The sequence below is a fragment of the Protopterus annectens genome, chromosome 3.part0, assembly GCF_019279795.1.
Source record: "Protopterus annectens isolate FY-2018-M chromosome 3.part0, PAN1.0, whole genome shotgun sequence".
NCBI classification, from domain to species: Eukaryota; Metazoa; Chordata; order Ceratodontiformes; family Protopteridae; genus Protopterus; species Protopterus annectens.
Window position 1 is genome coordinate 215,819,748 of NC_056731.1, and position 25,018 is coordinate 215,844,765.

At 35.7% G+C, this 25,018-nt stretch overlaps 1 protein-coding gene across 1 annotated transcript in view; it reads right to left on the reverse strand.

Moving 5' to 3' along the window:
* DNAH11 (dynein axonemal heavy chain 11) overlaps positions 1-25,018 on the reverse strand; it is a 4,606,558-nt gene that overhangs the window by 3,820,958 nt on the left and 760,582 nt on the right. The window contains exon 16 of the mRNA XM_044065542.1: positions 3,018-3,272. Within this exon, the coding sequence (XP_043921477.1) occupies positions 3,018-3,272 (255 nt within the window). The remainder of the gene's footprint in view (positions 1-3,017; positions 3,273-25,018) is intronic.

The window sequence follows — 25,018 nt, forward strand, 5'->3', positions numbered from 1 at the left end:
GACTATCCTGCATAGCATGGATGGCCTTTGGGGAGAAACCCAGAAGGACTCTGCAGTAATATAAGGCCATTCAAGTAGACTCTTACTGAGCAGTCAAAGGATCCCCAACAAGACAAGTCTCACCTCTGGAATCCTACATAAGGCAACCCACTGCCTGAGCTCCAAGAAGGAAACGAGGAAAGTCATATCTTCCTGCCCAGCTCAGACCCCGAGGGCCAATACTGGAGACCATCTGAAGGTCCTAAAAGGCTACTCCACCTACCATAGGTGCAACCTCCACAGACACATGAAAAGACCACCTCTGATGCTCGCCCTAAGCAGGGAGGCAGAAACCTGAAAATTGTCCTCCACTGTGCAATCTCAACGTGAAGCAGAGGGAGAAGTAATTAACTTCTACCTGGCATGGAAGGGGTAGTCAAAGAAGTCCAGGCAACTAAGGTGCCCCTCTCTTGCAAAAAGGAGCTGGAAGGAGAAGGAAGAGCCTTCACCCTCACAAGCAGAAGCTGCTGTTTCAATCATACTCAGTGTAAGCTTTCCCCTTCACCCCTACTACAAAACAGAAAAAAAGAGAGACAAGGGAAAAACAGTAAAAAAAAAGGATGCAAACAATGACTCTAGCCCTTAAAACAAACTTTCATTCTCCACTCTCCCAGTGGGTTTAAAAGTAGTCTACCAACTCTACTCTGCCCCCCATGATCTAGAGCAAGTTCAGTCTCTAAGGTTTATACACCAATGACCCTTAAGACAGTTAGCCTGCTTGGAAGCTGCCTCAGGGCTCCCAAGCTATAGACTTAGGGCATTTATGGGGCCTCTACCTTAATACAGAAAAGTGAGAACTCAGATGACAGAGGTGGAGGGTCTCCAATCCTGGAAAGCATCTAGCAGAGACTGCAAATCATTGCCCAGACATCCTGCCTCTGATGAAGGGTACAGCCAGCAACAACTTTTCCAGAATATACTCCGGGGGGGAGGGGGGGGGTTGTCATCAGCCAAACCCCAGGCTGCAGTTATTTAACAATGCATGCTACCCTGTCCAAGGTCTTTACCACAGATACTAGGCAGTTTCACAGCTGGGGAAGAATGACTACAGCATCCAACAGGGCCAGTATGAAGTGTAGTTCACAATGATTCTGACAGTTGTAACTTATATGCAGTCTAAACAGATAAGATGTGAACCTGATAACCCTGAGCCTGCTCTCAGCAAAGAAATACATTTTCTTCTGAAACACTTCACCCTGTCCTCTAAATAGGAAAGGGTCACTGAAGGGCTGCAAAGATCACCTGGAAATCGGCCTAGGAATGAATTTAAATAACTTCATTCCAAAATGTGGACGGTGGAAGATGAGCGATGACCCTTTTGGGGGCTGCTTCCAAGTGTCTAACGTGGTATCTACAAAGACAGATTTGAGGGAAGGACATTCTAGAAACATAGTGACAGTTTCTTTCTAACTGAGTAGTTCAAGAACCAGGCAATCACTCATGTAACTCAAAGCCTACTTATGAAAGGCATCTGATGAAAAGAGGGAGAACATCCCTGAAATGAAAGGTCCCCCCATTAGAACTGCCTGGACAAGCTGCAGTACTCAAGTCCATGACCAAGACTCATAGGAGTCACTCCATGTGATCAGGCTGGCAGTGATGTGACAGCTGATCAGGGAGGGAAGGGTAGCAGTTTTATACCTGGATGCCTCATTCAACGCAGTTAATCAGGGTGGGCTTCTCCCAAGCCTCATGCCCTCTACAGAACAAGAGAAAGAAACAAGCTTAGCCTTAAGTTAAGGATTTTCCTTACACCTGAAAAGATCAGAAAACCACAGATGATGCAAACCTACCAATAAAGATGAAGGCCCAGGCCAAGCCTCCCAAATGATGTCTCAGGCATAAACTATGTCCCCTACCATAAGTGATTAAAAAGAACCCTCACAACAGTCCTACAAAGGGTCTTCTTTCTACATTCATTAGAATTCAGAAACTTTCAAAAGTGAAAATAAATCCAAAGGATATGTAATGGAAAAATGTATATTGGCAATACAGATGTCAATATGTGAATTACATGAACAAAAGCATTTGCAGATGCAGTAATGACAGCACTTAAGTAAAAGATACATGACATCATGATGTATACCATCCAGGGCACTTGACTGCCTCTAGGCACAATGCTGAATACTATAAAGGTTAAGCTCATCACTGACGAGCCTCACTGATAGATTTTTGTTTAGGAACAGCTGTCCTTCTGATAGGATAAACATTGAGTTAGATGGTAAAAGTATATGAATCTCAGTGCAAGACAGTTGCCACCATTTTCTGACATACAAGAAAGACATGCAAGTGTGCCTTTAAGATTATATGTCTATCTGTATCAAAAGAAAAAGGATAAACATGGAAATCAAGCAGTAAAATATTTCATACATAAAGGCATACAAGAATATGGGGGAAAAAATGTTATGCACTAAAACAATGAAAACTGGAAAAAGCAGGCTATGTTCTACACATCAGACTATGTATCTTACTGATATCAATAACAAAAAGTATCAACCCTTAAGGGAAAGACCAACATTTATAGTGATTTAATGTTTTCCCTTAAGGGTTTCAGTATCCATGATTTTAATAAATGAACTGTAACATGATCAAATGGCACAAGTAGTTTCTAAAAAAATACAGAAAATCTGAGCAGTCAATAAAAAAGCAGAAGCACAGCTAAAATATACTGTCATTTCCAAATATTACACATACAAGGACACTTTCAATACACACTATATTATATATTTATTAAAGCATGTGCAACACATATGCACGTGTGTGTGTGTGTGTGTGTGAGTGCGTGTATGTGTGTCTGTGTACTACACACACACACACACACACACACACACACTCACACACACACACACACACACACACACACACACACACACACACACACACACACACACACACACACCAAAAAATACCAGTATATACACGCACACACATTCTCTATTACTTAGTTTGGATCACCACTATAAAGGGTTTCTACTAACCTGTTCCTTAAACTGTTCTGTTGTAGGAGGGCATTCTGGTACACCGTAATCTGCATGAGTTTCTATTTCTTCAGTTGTAAGAACATGACCGTACAACAAGAACTGCCTCATAAACTCTGTCCTGTCATCCACCCAGAGATAGGCATAGTTGTCAAATGAATTCCTGTACTCGATGGCTTTGTTGACAATACCTGTCACTCTTAACATAATTTCTTGCCGAAACTCTGCCAGGTCCAGCATATCATCCATATCGATCTACAGAGAGAGAGATGAAAATACCAGTTGTTACTTGATCACTGCAGTTCAACTCTAGTCTGTCTTTTGCATACAAAATGTATTTTAACTGATGGTAATTTGGGAATAACTTTTCTGGGTTAAGTCCAACTGCTGCTGCTGCTGTAACTACCAGGGAAAAAAAGCTCGCATGAAGCTACCAGTGCTGTAGATCTACAGTATCTTGGATGACAGCATTTTTAGAGAGCTTATTAACTCACCATTTGTACCTGCCATTTCTGACACTGGGCACTGGCTTATTTGTGTCTTGCTACTCTTTCCTAGCTTTTTTTTTTTAATTGGGCCACATGTAAACTCAGATTTCATGAATACAAATTCTGAGTCTTTGCTGTTAAGAAGTAGCTTGGAATACATCTAAAGGCTTCTTGAAACTAAAAGATATTTAGAAGGGTTTTCCATGGATTCTGCAAATGCTTACTGTCTAAGAGAGAATTCTCAAGTGTATGTAAACCAAAGGAACAAAAACAGGGAAGCATCACTGAAAATAAAATGACATTGCTTAATTTGGCTGCTTGGCAGCTGAATAGGTGTGTTTGCACCAAGGAATGTTCAAGCAGGATCCAGGCCATGAAAATTATAGCATGGTCTTGCATGGTCAAGCAACAGAAGTGCAGCTCAGGCGCACACAAAACTTAAAGAATATTTTACATCTTGCATAACCCCAATGATCAGTAACCAACATGGAAAAGGATATCTTTAAAGAAAAGCTACACTAGACTGTATAGAAAGATATTACATCTGAACTCTATATACTGGTCTCATAAAAAAATCCAAGAAATTAACATTTATGTGAAGAAGTGACTAACAGCAGAACTCTGAGGGTGTCTTGGCCATTAGGTCACATTTTAATGTCACCCACCATAAGGCAGAATTCACTTCTTTTGTAAGTGGGGTCACCCATGTGAATGGGATCTCTTATTATAAATAGCTTTACAGAAATACAAATGACTCCACTTACCAGGTTTTTCTTGTAGACACTAAAGGAAAAACATCTGAGTTACATGAAGTCAGAATTGTGCGGGGTGTCCCAGTTAAATGGAAAGATTGACTATTGGCTACAAAGACCAGATAACTAATCTGAGATTAGAAACGATCATCTGAATGTAAGTAAGAGAGATGATACGCAGTAATAAACAAATACACTGAATACTTCCTTTAATATACACTCTTATTAAATAATTCCAGATCCTCAGGGTATCTCAGTAATTGTTCAGGACTCTGGAAATTGTATGTACAGCAGAGGAAACAGTGAAAGAGCTAGATCAGAAGACCCTGGAAATGAAGTCAGATATGATTTAGGGAACAAAATGCAGAAAAAAGTATAAATGTCATCTCCACATTTTGGCAGAAATCGTTCTTTCTCACTGATCTTAACCCCCTCCATGCAAGTCTCTGTCCTTACTGCCTCAGTTTGTCACATCACCAGGAAACCCTGGAAACTTTCTACACACATGCATATATATATATATATATATATATATATATATATATGGGTTCCCTTCATATGATCGAACATTCAAAAGTTCGACTTTCATATGGCCGACACCATATGATCGAACTTTTGAAAGTTTGAACGTTATTGGAGATCTCCATACAGCGCAGAATGGGAAGATTTCTCTTTTTCGCACTGTAGTGTGATCTCAGAGTTGGTATATATTAATAGCAGGGGGTGTGTGGGTAAAGGGGGGCTTGCCCCCCTGCTAAAAACGTTCAGGCAATTTTTTTCTTATGTTTTACTTTTTTTAGCAGATGTTCGAACTTATAAGCATTCGATCATATGATCTCAGCCATATGAAATTCGAACATTTGAAAGTTTGATCATCTAAAGTAGACCCATATATATATATATATATATATATATATATATATATATATATATATATATATATATATATATGTATGTACATACATATATGTGTGTGCATATATTTTGCATATGTGCAGTCCTTATATCACTATTTTTAACTTCATACAGGTCTATGGAAGGTGCTTATTACATGAAAAATAATCTAATCAGATTGGCTTAATAATATCTTGTCACTGTTAGACAGCCTGTTGACCTGTACTGCCTATGTATGCAGCAGAGTATAGCACTTTGAACAAAACAAACATATCCCAAACCAATAACAGCAAAGTAGCGGTGCCTGCAAAAAAAAAAAAGTAATGTTATTCAGTAAGCACCTCAGCTATAAAATTAAAATGCGAGCAAAAAAAAGAAGAAAAAAATGCAAGATACAGATTTTATCACGGCTACTATTCTTAAAAATCATAATGGAAGCAAAGATGTGAAACAGAAGCATCTTCCATAAGCACAAACAAATCACTATTTTCTTTCTTCATATTTATTCAGCTTCAGGAGAAAATAACAACATAATAAAATCCATGAGCTATAACAAATAATGTCCAGTGTAACAATTACTAGGAAATTCTACTTTTTGAGGAATAAAAGAATAATTGTGACCTCTCAAGTTTAACATTTTAGTCCATTTTTTCACGCACGAGTATGTTGACTGCACTCTTGAAATCAACCAGAGAATAATAATCTTTTTATGCACCTTTACTAGTGGTTTTGTTTGGGTCCTGTGCTGCAGCACATATAGAAGCCACCACAAAATATTATTTGGTGCTTTCAATACTGTAAGACACTTCACACTGCCACGCAACAAAATGAAAATGTATAACAGCTTTTAGCTGTTTGCTGTAAAGACGGATGCTTTGGTTCTGCCCTCTACAGCCCTGTGTTACTTCAAATCAAGAAAATACCTTTCACTTATATAAAGTCTTTTTCTCTGTTTAGTTAAAACCATAATGGGGCAAGGTAAAGCTTGGCGTACTACAAAGAACTACGACCATGTCTCCATAACTATTCGTTAATGTGATCTCAAAATGGATTAAAAAATTCACCTCTTGAGCTTCTCTTTCAAGGTGAATTTCTTGAATCCATTCCTCAAACAGAAACTGGTTATGATCACCAAGCAGATCATAATCACAATCCTTGAGGTAATTACTCCCTCTAAATTACTGTTTAACTGTAGCCTCCAAACAGGCTTTATGCCTCATGAATGGAGAAAGGCAACAGTCATCCCTGTGCACAAAGCTGGGCCATCTACAGACTCTGGAAACTACAGACCCATAAGTCTCACCAGTCATATATGTAAAGCCATGGAAAGAATTATCATGGAGGTGATCAATAGAAATATAGTAAACCTCCAGAAACTGGACATAACCCAGTTTGGTTTTGTCAAGGGCAGATCATGCCTACTCAACCTGGTTGATTTCTTTGAAAAGGTCACCAAAGCAATGGATGAGGGCAAAATCATTCACACTGCCTACCTTGACCTGGCCAAGGCACTTGACAGAACACCCCACTCGGGCATTGTTGACAAACTCAACAGGTTAGGTACAAACCCATATGACACCCGGTGGATAGCCAACTGGTTTAAAGATAGGACCCAGGAAGTTAGGACTGGAGAGTCCACCTCTACAAAGAGGTCAGTCACAAGTGGAGCCCATCAGGGATCAGTCCTTGGACTGCTCCTTTTTGGCATTTACTTCTCAGAACTCAAGGCCAATGTCAGTGGTCTCTGGCTACCTAAATTTGCAGTTGATTGCAAAGTAGGAGCTGTCATTGAATCTCACATTGACACAAATGTTCTCCAGGAGGGGCTGACACAGACAAACAACTGGTGTCAGAGTCATGGACTAAAACTAAATGCCAAGAAATGCATAATAGTATCCTTTGGGAAATAATCCATCCCTGGTAACTATCATATTGAATACACACCCCTTAGAGTTGACCCAGTAGTCACAGACTCAGGGACACACATAGATAGTAAATTAGCCTTTGACCATCACGTGTCTACAGTGGTGAGGAAATCATTCTATGTTACAGAATTTATAAACAAAGTTATGGTATTTAAGTCCAAGGAAGTCATTGTTCCTGTATTCGGCATTCATCAGACCCATCATTGAGTACAATGACCCCTTTGGTATGTACCTAACCAGGCATATCCAACAACTGGAATGTCCACAGAGGTTCCTCACTAGAAATTCCAGCTGTACTCTGTTGCATACCGCCTACTCAGAGGTGATCTATGCCTGACATACAAGGCCATGTCCAAATCAGAATTGATGGACATGCTCCACCTACAGAAAACCATATCCCCTCGAGCCACACACTCACCACAAAAATAAATAGGATGTGCTGGAGGGACAGATTCCTGTCCTTGAGACTTTGCATGCTCTGGGCCAAGATTCCAATCCACATTCCGCTAACACTCTTCAAGAGAAACCTTGACGAGTGGATGGGAAACAGGAAGTTTTTCCCAAGGATCACTTTAATGGTTCTGCTGCACAGAGGCACAGGGAACTAATCTAAGGGGGTGGTGAAAGCCAACACATTCCGGCTAAGCTTATAAATGCCTTCGGGCAGATAGCCTAGTACCTACCTATTAGGAATACTGGGCGTAAGTAAAATGTCCTGTGCAGACAGTCTCAAGGCCCTATGCCTGTATTGTCGCCTACAGGCTTTTGAGAGGAGATCTATGCTTGGCATATAGGGCAGTGTCAGACCCCACTCTGATGGACCTCCTGCACATCCACAAAATAAACAGCGTCAGAATTACTCATTCTAAAGACTTAAACCTTGCTTGCTGGAGAGATAGGTATGTATCCCAGAGACTACACCGTCTATGCAACAGGCTCCCCATCCATGTGAAGCAGTTATTCTCCCTAACCCAATTCAAGTGCAACTTGGACAACTGGATGGGAAACCAGAAATTCATCCCTGGTTTGACATCTATGTCTCTAATGGACACAGGCAACCTGTAAATGGTTCATCTCTCAAGTCCATGCTTACACTTATCAAAGGTATCTGAACTTGTCATAGATTTGGGATGCATAGCTAGGCTTAAAAAGGCCATTGTGGTCATTAGTGTAGTAAACATCTATGAATAACACATAGAATTCTCTTGCTGCAATAATGAATGTGAAAAATTCTAGGTCATCAACATAACAAGGCATTACGTGGTTTTGCAACTAGTAAAACAAAAAGAAATATAGTGCAGCACAGTATGCAACAAACCTGCTATATAAATCTTCTGTGGTAGAAAAGAAAACTCATTCCAACATCCTGAAATAGGGCCAGTTCAGCCTGTCTGCCTTAGAGCTCTACACCACATTTCAGTGTTCTACACTACTGCTGTGCTAAAATTGTATATCACATTCAAACTGTCTTCTTGAAATCTGCAAATAACACAATGACAACGTAATTCCTGGAAAGCTTACAAGATATATAGGAAACCATTATTATCTCACCTATTTATGAAAGGGGAGGTAATCAGGCTAAAGCATACCATTTCAACTTATTTTATTAGTAAATGTCATTAAGGATCCAATGAAAGAGATAACACATGGAAACCTTCAGAATATTCTGTAGGTATGACAGACAACATGAATTACAGAAAAGGATATCAATGTCAGCTAACATAACTGTGTTTTGGCTACACCTGACCCTCAAATAGACCTAACAGCCATATCCCACCTGAAAGATTGTGAAGCAAAACACTTTACTCCAATATACCACAGCAATGTCTTAATATGTGCTCAGTTCATGAACTGCCATTATATGCTGTAAAAGTGTGAAACAGAATTAAAACAGATTTGTAGAGAAGATGGCAGATACAACAGTGGTAATGAAAGTAAATTGGGAAAATCAGAAGAAGCTGAGAATTGAGGTAGAATGGAAGAGAGTGAACAGGTTAATAACTTCAAGTATCTGGGAGGAGTGGTTGACAAGAAGGGAAGTCTGAATGAGAAGTCAAAGCTAGAATCAGAGGGGCTGCAGCCAACTGCCACAGAATGCCAGGTATAGTGTATGACTGAAGAATGTCAAGGAAGCTGAAATGTAAGGTGTACAAAACAGTGGCACAACCACTACTACTGTATGGTACAGAAACCTGGACAGTAAAGACAAAGCACATGAGAAAGCTAAATGTGATGGAAATGAAGTGCCTGAGAAGGGTGATAGGATGCACACTGTGGGACAGACAAAGAAATACGGACATAAGAGCAGAAGGCAAAGTAGCTCCAATTGCAGAAAAGATCAAAGAGAACAGATTACAGTTATTTGTGCAAATGTGCAGAAAAGCAGAAGATACTCTTATGAAGATGATTTGGGATGGACAGGAAGAAGGTAAGAGGAAATGGACGCATCCAACAAAGAGTTAGATGGACTGTGTGTGAGATCTGTGACAGTCAGGCATGAGTGTCAAAAAAGGTAGGTGTATAGCACTGAATCAAGAGAGATGGTAACAGATAACACGACACCGCAACCCATGTAGGAAAATGGGGGTCAATGATGATGATTGCAAAGAAGATCATTTTCAGGGAGATAAAAGTTGAGAGATCCACTCCAAATTCTGAGCAGACAGGGTCTAGGAAAGACAAAGTCAGATGTCCAAAGAATGGAATATATGTACTTCTAAGTAGATATCCATGGCTATCAAGAGTGAGCATTCTGTAAGGACTTGTATTATAAACTGTTACAAAATTGTTTTAAAGGAACTTATCATATATATATATATATATATATATATATATATATATATATATATATATGGGTCTACTGTATAAGTTCGAAAATACACTTCTTTGAACTCACACAGTAGACCCTGGGTTACGCGAAAGTGCACTTAATTGAAAGTGCACTTTCGCGAAACCCGCTTCAGCGAACGGGCTACTACTGATGTTTAGTGCAGTAGTTACGGACCTTAGGGTTAGGGCACCATTCATGGTAAGGGGATAGCTAGTAGGGCTATCCCCTCACCATGACCCTCGCCCTAACCCTAAGGTCCATGACTACCGCACCACAGTGGAGGATAGCTTGACCTCCACTGTGGTGCAGTAGTCACGGACCTTAGGGTCAGGGCACGGGTCATGGTAAGGGGATAGATAATAGGGCTATCCCCTTACCATGATCCGTGCCCTAACCATAAGGTCCTTACCTACCACACCACAGTGGAGGACATAGCACATTTTCCTGCTGTCCTCCACTGTGGTGCAATCCGTTCGTAGAAGCTGAGTTTGCGAAAGTGCACTTTCGAATAAGTGCACTTTCACGTAACTGAGTGGTCTATACCTCTTCTTCCCAGTTCATCCAACTTCACCACTACTAATTCACTACCTCATCCCTTCCCACTTCCACAAATTCAGTGCCCTGTCCCCCTTTTTACATTCACTCACTTCCTATCTCCTCACTCTCACCTTTCCCACTCTTGCTATAATCACATCCTTGTAGCTGCAAAATCCTACTCCTCCTGAACTCTTGCCTTCACATTCTCCTACCCTCTCTCTTTTACTTGTTTTTTCTTATGCTTGTTTTTTTCATTAAGTCAACTGGATACTGCTATAAGCTTTGTCTTTTTTGTTTTGGTACTTCTAACCTTCCTCTAGCAAGATAACCCATTCTGCAAGGTTTTTCAAGAATGGATCTTGTATCTCTAACTATACTGTCAAATTTATGTGTCATATATTTAGATTTTGCTGCAGCTACACAGAAGAATATCAAATGTATTGTTGATATGTTTACTATTCTTTGAATATGCATTTTTAATACACATGTTAGCCAAATAAGTGATCTGGTCCTTCTCTAACCAATATACCAATGTCACAAAATGAGTCCAGCATTCAGTGTAAAATATGAATACTACACTACTGTTTGTGTAATCAAAAATCATCATATATCAACAATGATGCATGAAAGTAAAGATAGCATTCTGTAAATTGTATGATAATGACAAATAAAACATCACTCAGGGTAGAGTTCTACTAAGAAGATGGAAATTTGTTCCTATATCTTCTGATATCAGTGTTTTGTTTCCTGCCTAGGGTCGCTTCAGCAGAAATCTAGTAAATATCAACATAGATTGTTTTAAACACATTTATTAAATGCACATATATTTAATGACAAGATGGATATACATACTTGAACAGAAAAGAAAACAAACCACTGCAAACAGTTTTCACTTTCGTGTATTACACCGATATGATTTCTTTTTAACAATCATTCACTCCAACATTACATGAATTGCTCGAATATTGCCTTCACTTAAAATTTCACATCTCCTCCTATTGCTCAACATTATTCTGCATGTATTATTCCCATACATTCTATATATTTCTATGTAATTGGCTCCTTCCCATTTCTAAAGATTCTACATTCAATTAGTGTATCACCTTTACAATAGCTACACTTCAGTTACAATTGGTTTACATTTTGATTTCCAGTTTCTAGTAACTGTTTTTTGGCAGCCAAAAGCATTAAACCTAGTAAGACCTTACTATGTCTATGCAATTCAGCTTCTATTGCCTAGCTCAAAAGAATGTTATCCTTAGTTACAATAATTTGCTCCCTGTCTCCCAGCATTTCTGACAAAGTACCCTGTAGGGATTTTTTTAAATTCTGCCAACTTGTGACATTCCCAAAAAACATACTCCTAATTACCCTCATTTTCTCCACCACACCTCTAGCATTTAAGAGCCACTTGAGGAAAAAGTCTTTGAATTCTGCTTGGGGCATTAAAGATAACTATGCAACCATTTCCATGCAAAGTTTCTAGACTTTGTTGCATACTTGAGAGTTCTATAAATCTCCTTCCATTATTACTTTGTGTATTGCCTTTCCATTCTTTCTTCACAGTCTTTTCATGCCTCTTCTGACTGAGCCTTATAATTACATTATGCTATATATCTCATGAATTATAATTTGTTTACAGCAGCTAATGTTCTGGGCTCAGGCAAAGATGGCCTTTCACTTAACACTCCCCTACCGCTTTGTCTTTGCATGCATTCAGCTATTAATCCCTCGTATGAAGGCATTCTACTACCTACAGTTCAAACGTCTGCTTTGCCTCACCCCACTTTTACTCCCTATACCTGGGCTGCTTCATTGATTTTCTCAAAAAAATTCTGGCTCCTCCTGCCTAATTTTGACGCTCTTAACTGCAGTCAACCTGTTTAGTAAAATCTCCTTTCTCTATTCTTGTGTTGACTTAATTCTTAAAATACTTTACGTTGCTTTATAAATATAATATTTAGTATGATTGTTATTCTCCTTGATGGCCTGCATCCGAAATCCTACTCCCCGCCCCATTTCAACATCATTCTTTACACTTTGATTTGTAATCCTTTGCTTCTATTATGTACATGAGCCTTAACTGTGTAGCTGTGAAGTATCCTTTCAAATCTGGTAATTCTAAACCCAGTTTGTTCTATGTGGAGAAACAATGTATCCCACGTAAATCTTGACTTCTTACACTCCTAAATAAACTCTTTCAATTCTTTATTAATTATTGTCAAGAAGTTTAAAAATATACCTAACCTGTATATAGTAATAAAAGGACTGAAAACATTTTCACTACTTGTACCTTACTATCCACATCCATTGTCAAGAGTTTTCGACTTCACAATTTTTGTTATTATCTTTTTTCCATACACCTAAGTACTTCACCCGATGTCTCATTAAATATGAATAGTGCTAAACCCATTAATGCTTGGGACCATTTTACTGCTATAGCCTTTGTTTTATCTTCACTTAATTTATAACCTAAAAAAATATGAAACTGTCTCAGAATGTTCCACACAACTGAAATGTCCTTTTCTGGATTTCCCAAGTACAAAATAATATCATAAGCAAATACGGCTAACTGTTCTTTATTACTATACAACTTATATCCTTGGCTGTATGAGTCCATTATTTTCTTTGTCAATGTCTCTAAGTTTAAAGCAAACAGTACAGAAAGAGAACACCCCCACCTTGTTCCTCTATTCAAACACAGCTTGCCAGAAAACCCCTTTACTTTAATTCTTCCCTCTGACCTTTCATATATCTTCCTAATAAACCATAATTCTACCAAGGATTGCAAATGCTACCGTTCATAAAATCCCAGCTGACAATACTGAATGCCCTCTCTTCATTAAGTCCCAGCAACAATAGTGGTGTCCTATTATACTCTGCTTCCCTCTGTATTATCATTTATTTATTTTTATTTATTTGCAGTTGGTTTACCAGTATAGTCCATTAGGCCAAAATTAACCCGTTTTCAATGGAGTCCTGGGGAGAAAAGCTCCAAAACTAAATAGGTTACAGTAGGTTATTCATAGTAGTTATATAAATTATGCCATTATACAGAAGTTAAAGATACAAGAAAGACAATTTCAAATAATACAACAAAACTAGAATTAATACAGACTAGTGATGAAATTAATAGATAATACAGACTAAAAGGAATATTGCATGAAATTATTGAGAAATAATAAGATATTAGGAAGCATTGCACGAAAATAATGAGAAATAATAACATATTAGGAAGCAAACACTTAGGAGGTGTGGCCTAGTGAGTTCTTTCCAAATATCATAGGAATAACAATATGTATGAGTTAGGGGTAAATAATAAGAAAAAATGCAGGCGGTAAACAGGGAAAAGAAGGAAGATGGAAATTGCAAGTGTTAGTTATGTGGGGTGGGAGCAATAGCATTCCCACTGGGATACTAGATGTGAATGAAGAGATCTTTTAAAAATAAAATGGTTGTGGGTGGTGCGAATGGATGGTGGTAGGGAGTTCCAAAGGCGTGCAAGACCATAAGTCAGAAGATTTTTGCCTGGGGGGGGGCGTGGCCAAGGATGAACACAGGATAGCAGCAGATTTCTTCAGCTCCACCAATTTCATTACACTGACAGGAATTAATTACTTAAAAAATTAATTTTTGAAGTAATTTTCTTTCTAAATATGTTTGTTTTATATAGTTCTTGAACTATATCTAAAAAAGAAAGGAAATTTTAACAATATTCCTGTCAGAAATCACTTTGGAAATTTTCCTGTCAGTTTATCAGTCTGAAATGAGTTCCAGTAAGACAAATTCTCAAGACTCCAGCATCAAGAAAGAACTTCAGTCTCTGATAACTATAATCCAGCAACTGACTGCTAAGATGGATAAAATGGATACTAAAATAGATACCTTCATAGAAAAAACTACAAAACAAATAGACTTGTTACATATAGACCTGCAACAACAGAAGATCCACATGACAGGCATAGAAGAAGCTGTGAATGACATGGAAAATAGAATCCAAGAAGAGGAAAACAACATTGAGTTTCTGCTGAAACAAAATACACATTTACCAACAAAGCTTGATGACCTGGAAAATAGATCTAGGCGCAATAACATTAGGATTTTTGGACTGCCAGAAAATATTGAAGGTAACAATATTACTTCTTTTTTAACAACATGGCTCCCTAAAACTTTAGACTTACCAGAAGCATTCTCTTTTGGTATCGAAAGAGCACATAGATCTATAGCTAATACTAACTCTAACAAAAACTATCCTAGATCAGTTATAGTTAGATTTCTATCATCTTTTGATAAAGAGATGGTTCTTAAATCTGCTTGGGCTAAAGCTCCTGTTAAGATTAATGAGACAACTGTGCGTTTTGACAATGACTATTCTTCCATGGTAATAGTTAAAAGAAAAGTTTTTCTGCCACTAATAAGGGAGCTTAAAAAAGCACAGTTTAAAACATACCTTCTGTTTCCTGCCAAGCTTAAAATCTTCCTTCCTGATGGTCCTAAAATTTTTGATGACTTAGACTCTGCTTTACTGTTTATCAAAAAAATAAGATTTTGGATAAAATAGAGGAAATGGAATGGGCTAGTCCTTCATTAAAGAGACTGGCAACTGAAACTTCGTGGAAGACTTCAGAGAAGAAGAAGAGACTAAAAAACAAATGATTTGTTCTATGTTTTTTTTCTCTCATCATTTTATTTCATTATTAATCTTTTTAAATATAGTTCCTGCATTTCCAGAAAGCCACAAATATTCTGAAAAAGATTTAATCAAAGTTATTTTCTGTGTGCAAAGAAATGTTTTGTTTCATAACCAGTCAAAATATCTGAAGAACTAATAACAAGCTATGATTCAATTTGTTTCTCTTTCTGAAAAGGAGAAGTAAGGTCAGTAATTTGATACATTTTTTTTCTTTCTCTTTTTTTTTTCTTCTCCTTTTCTTCTTTTCTTTGTTTAAACAATGACATTCTATTTAGATTATGTAGTGGGTAAAGGGTGGGGGAGGGCAGGGAGAGAAGAGTAATGAAAATATGATTAATAGAATAATAACATATTTATTCCTTGTAAAACGTTTATATGTTTTTCAAATGCTATTCCTAATTATACTTTCTTGATTATACTGCTTATGCTTGTTTGTAAATAATCTGTCATGCTTTAACTAATAATAATTAGAACTAAATAATAGTAAATAATATGTTTTTTTTAACTCTATTAATATAAACAGTAAGTAATATTCCATTGTATATACTTCTTATAGCTTTCTCTTACATTTTTTTTATTTCTGCCTTACATTCTTTTATTTTTTACTCTCTTTTTCTTTTCTTTATTAATATATAGAAATGCTTTTGATCATATAGACACAGTAAATAATAAGATTTGCATAAAAATTGAGTTGGGACAAAAATATTGAGTTTTATTACTTATTAATAACTTTGGGCTTAATTTCACTTACATAGAGGCTGTAATAACCTGTAAAATACATTGTGAAGGTTTTGTCATGTTTAGATGCATTTACACTGCTAAATGAATGTTTGTCACTAGTTTTTAATAAGTTTCCCGCCAAAATGTTAAGGGAGACAATCTGAGATGTGGGCTGTCTCATGCACAGTGTCCATGAGCTACTTCAAAAGCTTCAACTCTCAGAATTCTCACAGAGAAGCTGAAAGCAGTCAGTCTAACTTTTGACCTAGATATCACACTGACACATCACAGATTCAGGAAGAACACTCTACCAGGAAGTAGAACTGATGCAAATGCGACTATGTGAAGGAAAATGAACTCTTTAACATCTAAATGTGAGTTATTTTATATAATTACTTAAATATCTATGTTATAATTCATAAAATATGTCAGTTATAATGAGTTTAAATGATGCAGTTTCTTGTAGTAAGTAAATGTCTTATTTTAGAAGGCATAGAAAATGAAACATTTATTCAAGTGTTTTTGAAAATCTACTTAACAGCAGCATAATAATCTGTGTTAAAACTTATGTTCCAAACATATACATTACTATAACTCATTTAATTCATCTGATTGACAAGCATAAATAATTTTATAACTCTATTCTGGAAGAAATTGTCATGTGATATATTTTAAAGCAGTAGTATAGCATGGTTGTAAAATCTGGTTACTAAAATGTGTTTGCTGTGCATTATTTTGTATGAAGCAGACAGATTTATTGTAGGGACAGCAAGTAGGATAGTGCTCAGCAAGGACACAACTCAGTGAGATCAGATATATATATATATATATATATATATATGTGTGTGTGTGTGTGTTTGTGTGTGTGTGTGTGTGTGTGTGTGTATGTGTGTGTGTATGTGTGTGTGTGTGTGTGTGTGTGTGTGTGTGTGTGTGTGTATATATATATATATATATATATGTGTGTGTGTGTGTGTGTGTGTGTGTGTGTGTGTGTGTGTGTGTGTGTGTGTGTGTATATATATATATATGTGTGTGTGTGTGTGTGTGTGTGTATATATATATATATATATATATATATATATGTATGTGTGTGTGTGTGTATGTGTGTGTGTGTGTGTGTGTGTGTGTATATATATATATATATATATATATCTGTGTGTGTGTGTGTGTGTGTGTGTGTGTGTGTGTGTGTGTGTGTGTGTGTATATATATATATATATATATATATATATATATATATATGTGTGTGTGTGTGTGTGTGTATATATATATATATATATATATGTATACATGTGTGTGTGTAATGGCTTCTTTTTTTTTTTTTTTTTACAATAATGCAAGTGTTTCTGAGAATCTGCATTACTATGCAGTATGATTTATAACAATTTCTATAAATACAATATTTTATTCTATTGACAATAATGAGTATAAGTAAAATGCTCATATACAAGCAATTCAAGGTTTTTTTTGGAAGCTGTTGACTACATTGACATGACAGAAAATAGATGCATCTTAATATATGTAATGTCTGAATCATATTAGCCAAAGTTTTTGATTTAAATGAATGTTAGAACTTATTTTTCTCTCCTCTTGATTTCTAACATCAAGATTATTTGAATGCTATTTGAATACAAGTGTTTTATATTACATAGATGTATATAGTAGTATGAACAGTTTTAAAAAAAAAGTTTATTTTAGTTTATATGATGCTGTTTTACCAAATGTGTAGTCTTGTCTTGCTAGATAATTGAATTGAAAACTGTTAACCTCAGTTAAATATAACTAGTATTAAATTGATAAGGTGGTAGCTGAGGTACTGCTGCTTAGGGTAGGGGTTAACTTGAGTGGTAAATACTACTCTAAGTTGGAGTTTATAACTCCAGACTGGATGCAAGGTTTAATCCTTACATTATTTTCACTTGTTCATTGTTATATGTATATAGTTTTGACATCCACAATATATTTTGTACACTCATTGTCACTACAAACAAAATTGAATCCTATACAAAATCCCATAAGAGATTCAATAAATACAGCTATATTTAAAGGTACACCTAAAGGAGGAGATGTAACATTACTTATGTTGTTATTTGTTATTTTGATCATAAGATTCTTAAGTTTTAAAAATGCCAAATGACATCTTTAAAAGGAATTTCTTTAAACATTAATGGATTGAATAATCCGTGTAAAAGGGCAAGCCTAATAAGATACATTAATTTACATAAGGCCAACTTAGTCTTCCTGCAAGAAACCCATCTCTTGAAAAAGATATTGATAAACTAGCCACAAACAAATATACAGTATTGGTTAGTTCAGAGCACACTCAGAAAAAAGAGGAGTGGCTATTTTATGGAATAAAAGTATGCCCATTCCTAAAACCATTAAGTCTTATCAGGATGGCAAAGGAATGTTTTGTATGGTTACAATACAAATTAATGGGAAGACTTACACTTTAATTAATGTATATTGGATACCTGGAATTGGTATTAATACAGTGAAACATCATCTTGATAAGATCATATCATTCTCTATAGGAGATATTATTTTAGCTGGTGACTTTAATTGTATACTACATGAAAGTGATACTACCACTATAGGAAAAGAAGAATTACATCTAATGCAAAACATTTAAATGATTTTGCTAATTCTTATCATTTGAATGATATTAATAATCAGATAGATTCAAAATCATTACCATACACCTTTTTTCTAACAGATACAAAACTTATTCAAAAATAGATAGGGTCTTTATTTCTAACCAGATGGTAACAGATTTAATTAATTCCAAAATTATTTCATGTCCTATATCTGATCATAATTCAATTGTTTTTGAATTCATGATAAAAAATATTCATAATGTTCAGATCAAAAGGATACCAGCATACTTAACTCAACTAAAAGACTATAAAGAATATATACTTTCAGAAGTAAAACATTTTTTAGACATAAATAATACTCCTGAAGTCTCCATTGTCTATGTTTGGGATGCCTTAAAATCATATCTATATGGACAAAGTATCAGATGGTATAATAATAAAAGGAAAACTTGGGATAAGGAATTGTTAGATATTCAAAGTAAATTAGACTCTTATAAACATAATAATAAAGAAAATATTATGGACAAGAAAGTTATTGAAGAAATAAACAAACTAAATGAGAAATACAAAGAAATTTTAACTCATAAAGTTAAAATAACTTTAGAGAAATACAAGTTTTTGTCTTATTCAATAGACTTAAAAATAAAACAAAAAGGTTGAATAAACAAAACCATATCAAAGAAATCTTTTCTCTAAGGAAAAAGAAGAATGTTTCTAGTATACCAGAAATACTAGATGAATTTAGAAATCACTTTCACAAAATTAACCATAATAACATTAACATGGAACCTAAAGATAAAATAAAGGAGTTTATAACCACAAACATGAATAAAAAGCTTAATAAACAACAGATTAAACTATTGGACAAAAGTATTTCATATACAGAGGTTATTACACAAATAAATAAGCTTAAATCAAACAAAGCACCGGGTAATGATGGTATTATACCAGGGATATATAAAATCCTTTCTAAAAGTACATATTCATTAATACATAAGGTTTTTATTTTGGCCCAAACTGAGTTAATAACACATCTTGGCAATATACATTTATTTCGCCAATTTTAAAACCTAATAAAGATCCAACTAGATGTACTTCATATCGGCCCCATCTCATTACTTAATGTTGATTATAAAATGTTTATGAGTATTTTTGCTGATAGATTGAAGACAATCATCCCGGCATTATAGATATAGATCAGACAGGCTTCATTGTAAATAGAAATACTTTTGATAATATAAGAAGAACTTTAACATTAATTGATTTTGCAAATAGGAAAAAGAAAGATTTAACACTTATTAGTCTTGATATAAGTTCAGCATTTGATTCAGTAAGTTGGGACTATCTGTTTACCTTACTGAAGTGCACAAACTTCTCAGATGCATTTGTAAATCTAATTGAGCATTTATACAAAGGAACATTGGCTTATATTAAGGTAGGAACATATGGTTCACAAAAAATACCCATTTTTAAAGGTACAAAACAAGGATGTCCACTTTCTCCACTATTATTCACTTTAGTAATGGAGCCTTGGGCTAATTTGATCAGAAACAGTACTGACATAGAAGGTTTTGAAATAGATGAAAATACAACATCCAAAATTCAACTTTTGCAGATGATGTTCTAATTACATCAGCAGGATCTAATTCTTCTATGCAGTCTCTATTTGATAAAATGATGAATTTTAAAAGTATTTCTGGTTTAATATTCAATGAAGAAAAACTAAAATACTACCTATATATACACGAAAAAATATTCTCATTAGTGATTTTACTAAATATGTACCCAATTCAGGTCAGATAACTTATTTAGGTATAATACTATCTAAAGATATTAAATCTATTATATATAATAATTATAATACCTGTTTTCTTAATATACAAAATCTTTTTAATACCTGGAATAATATGTTTTTTACTATGGAGGAGAGACTTACGATTATTAAAATGATAATATTCCCCAAGATTTTATACTTAATACAATCAATAATACTTCCACCTACAAAAATAATTATCAAGAAACTGAATACACTAATGTTAAATTTCCCATGGGCACCTAATAGACCTAGGATTGCTTTAAAGAAACATACTAATAGCTGGTCTCAAGGGGGTATTTCTTTTCCAGACTTTAATTTATATACTATCTCTTCTATTGTAAAAGTTATTACTTTATTAATAGATCAGTCATATGTCGCAAAATGGAAAGATTATTGGGAGCTAATTAGTATGCACTTCATGAAAATCTCCTTAACACATAAAAATATGATTGTAAATAACTCCATGTTATGGTTACTAAAGGAATTTTGTACTTCACCTATTACACCTAAACATATGGTTTGTTACCCATTAAATATTATTAGCTATCGTAACTTTATATTCATGCACCCTAAGTATAGGGAATGGAATTTTATTATATTTCCTATAATGTATACTCAGGGTATGCTTTTGTCATCTACTTCTGAAGGAACTCATTTAGCTATAGATAATGATCTAAAATACTGGTATCAGTTGATATCTGATAATAAAGTTAAAAATCTAGATTTCTTAAAACAAGAATTTGATCTAAGAGAAACTTGCTGGTTAGAGGTTCAGACCTTTAGACAACATCTCATTAATAAAATAGATCTAATGTCTATAACAGTTAAAGAATCTATTCCAACACTGATTGATTACTTGATATTAAATTTACAACATAAAGTTTCTGATAAAGGTAAACTTTCATACATACATAAAATTATCAGACAAGAAACTTTTTACAGCGTAGATACATACTGGAATTATTTCACTTCTATTAATGGGGACCCACCAAATCAACAAGATAAACAATATATACTGGAATCTGCCTATAGAACTACGTCTTCCATTGTCTGGAGACTTTATACATGGAAATTTTTACATAGATCTTTTTATACACCTTTGATGATGAATAAAATAAATAATAAAGATAATCTATGTAAGAGACGTAATGTAGAAATTAATGCTGACTGGGCTCATATGTTTTATGACTGTATAAAATTGAAAGAATACTGGAAGTCAATTAATGAATTTTTGCAGGCTCTTTTACAGATAATTTCATTATTTCTAAATCTCTTATATTATTCAACACACCTGTACCTCAAAGTGTTAAAAAGGTTAAGCTTCCCTTGTTATGGTCTATTCTAGCAGTGGCTAGGAAAATAATAACCAGAAATTGGATTTCAGATACACCTCCTTCATTCAATGAATTTAAAAATGTTATGAATATAGTGTGCCATATGGAAATAAACACAATTAGGTCAAGAACAACTAGAAAAACATCTTATTATATTGTATGGGATAATTTACAAAATTTGTTAAACAAATTCTAATTTCAATAGCATGGTATTTTAGTTTAATTAATTGATCTGATTGTAGTGGATGTCTTTGTAAATACTTTAGTTGTTTTGTTGAATATTATAATAATATCTATTTTTAATTACTTGTATAAAATTGTTATGATATTTCTCTTATATGTTAAAACAATAAACCTGTTTTGAAAAAAAAAAAGAAGATTTTTGCCTGGGAGACGAGTTGGTTTATATACTTCTAATAGATTTTGATTGTTGGACCTTAATACTCTATCAGGAAGGTGCATTTTAAAGGTTGATGAAAGGGAGGGACAGAGGGAGGGTTTGAAAATGAGCTTCTGTGCAAGAGTTAGTTGAGTGTATGTGAGATAACTGGGTAGCTCTAGCCATTTTAGTTTTTGGAGAGAGGAACAGTGGTGGGTGGAGGACTTGTGGTAGGTAGCGAACTTGGCGATATTATTGTAGCAAGAGGAAAGTTGTGTTTTCAGAGAGGACTGTAGATTAGTTAGGAGTGGAGCTCCATAGAGAAGGGAGGGGATAAGAAATGAGGTAGAGAGAGTGATTTTGGTAGCAGGTGTAAGGTAATGATTTTGTCAGTAGAGCATACCTAGTTTTTGATGGGTTTTTTTGATATTTAGCTGTAGGTGAGAGTTGAATTTGAGCTGGCTATCAATTTGAGCCCCAAGTAACTTGGTCTCTGACACCAGTTCCAGAGGTGAGTTATTTTGACTAGTGATAGAGAATGTGTTTTTATCGAAAGAGGTTACTTTGGAGGGGGTAAATAACATTAATTTGGTTTTAGAGGCATTGAGTGCTAGGTGATTTCTTTTCATCCTTTGCTCAGTGGTTGTAAAAGCATCTTGAGTCAGTTTTAGGAGTGAGGGGATAGAAGTGGCAGAGCATATAATAGTAGAATCATCTGCGTATTGGATGATGTCTGAGAATGGGAAAGAGTTGCGGAAATCATTTATAAATATATTAAAGAGAAGGGGACCCAGTATGGAGCCCTGGGGTACTCCAGTTGGGGTATTTAGAAATGAGGAGGTGGCCTTTTTCCATTTTACTGTTTGATATCTGTTAGATAAGTAGCTGGAGAACCAGTTCAAAGAGGAGGGAGATAGGTTAAGTTTTGAGAGTTTAATTAGTAGCAGGCTGCGAGAGATAGTGTCAAAGGCCTTAGAGAGGTCGAGTAGTAGGGTAGAAACAATTTGGCCAGAGTCACGGGCTTTATTTACAGTTTCAAGGAAGGAGAGGAGGGCGGTCATAGTGCTATGATTTGGTCTGAAAACGTGTTGTGTGGGAGTTAGCAGGTGATTATCTAAGAGATGTGGATGGAGTTGTAGTTGAATACACTTTTCTAGGAGTTTAGAGATGGGGGACAGGATAACGATGGGGCAGAAATTAGTAACATTGTTATTGTTGTCACCTTTATGTAAAGGTATGATAAAGGCCTTTTTCCAGATTTGGGGTATTATACATTCTTGGATAGAGCGGTTGATTAAGATGCTAATGGGATAGGCGATTGCTTCAGCAGCTTTGCTAAGAAAGTAGGAAGGGATGTTATCAGGAGCATTAGTGCATGGCTTCAGTTTCAGAAGGAGTTTCTTTATAGTTGAAGTGGGTATAGGTTTTAATGAGAGAAAAGGAGAGTGTGAAGAGGGGGAATTAGCGGCACATGAAGATAATGAAGTAGTTAGAGTAGGAGAAGGAGTGGAGGGACGAGAGTTAGTAGATGGGAATGAGGAAGTAGTAGCAGTGCAGGGTAGAGTGTTGGTGGGGGAGTATTGGAGAATGTAGTGGTGTTAGAGAAAGATGATGTTAACTTGGAAATAGATTAAATGAAAAAAGAGTTAAACTGGGTAGCCAAATCTAGGTCAGGAGCGTTTGGGTCTGGGGTAGGGGTGTCTTGTTTGCTGGGGTTAAGGAGAGTAGAGATACCTTTCCAGAATTTCTGAGGGTTTGATTTATTATTGTTTTGGAGTGTGGAGAAGTAATTTTGTCGATCAGAGATTATGAGCTTTTTTACCTTATTTCGAAGTATTTTATATTCATTATGGACTAGGGGGGATTTGTTTTTCTGGTAGTGTGCCCAGACTTTATCTCTGTGCCGCATAGTTGCTAGTGTGTTTTTGGTTAGCCAAGGGGCTGTTTTAATTTTAATTATCTTAGTCCTTAAGGGTGCATGTGAGTCAAGTAGTTTTAGGAATACTGAGTTGAAGTGGGCAACTGCGTTATCTAGAGATAATGTTTTTAGAGAATTCCAGTTAACTGCTTTTAGAGAGTTTGAAACGGTTGTTGGGTTAAAGTTTTTTTGGTTACGGATAGTAATATAATTATGGTGTGATACAGGAGTGATGGGAGTCGATGAGTGAAGATGGGTATATGGTCACTAAGGGGATCAGGAAGAGTGCCACTGTCAGAAAATAATGGGGATGAGAGACTAGAATCCAGTCTAGAATACTGCCGCCAGAGAGTTTTTTTGAGGGGTGTGTTACAGAGTTGATTAGCTGTGAAAAATTGTAGAGGTTGATATTAAGAGGGTTTTTAGGAGACTGAATGGAGGCCCAGTTAATATTTACGTCTCCTAAGATTATTGTTTCATTGCTAACATTGTTGGAGAGCCAGGAGAAGATATCTTCAAGTGTAGAAATATTATCCCCTGGGGGGATGTAGAGTGAGGCTATACATATGTTTTTATGTAGGTTAACTTGGAGTAATGTGAGGAGTAGTTAAGTGTTTTTAAAGTGTGGAATAGCTTTGTTATAGGGGGTAACTGACAATGAGGATGAGGATGAGTATAGGAGAGCTACTCCACCCCCTTTTTTATGGGACCTGTCTTTTCTTATGATAGAGTAGTTTGGTGGAATAATTTCAGAGTCTTTTATATGGGGTTTTAACCATGTTTTAGAGATGGTTAGGATGTCAGGTTTATTATGTATGAGCCAAGCATGGAGGTTTGGGACTTTGTTTACTATACGTTGGGAGTTAAAAGAAGTAAATAAAATGGACTTGTCTGTAGTGGAAGATGTGGAGGGGCCTGGGTTGGGATGGATGTCCCCTGATAATAGACTGAAAATTAGATGTAAGAGTGGATTAGTGAGGTAGTTGGACAGTTTAGTAAGTAGATTGGGTTCTATTGTGAATCTGAAACATTTGCTAGTTACTATGGGGGTAAAATGTTTATGAGAGGTGATAAGTTTGTATGGGAAAAGTAGGAGGTTATTTATAGGATATAGA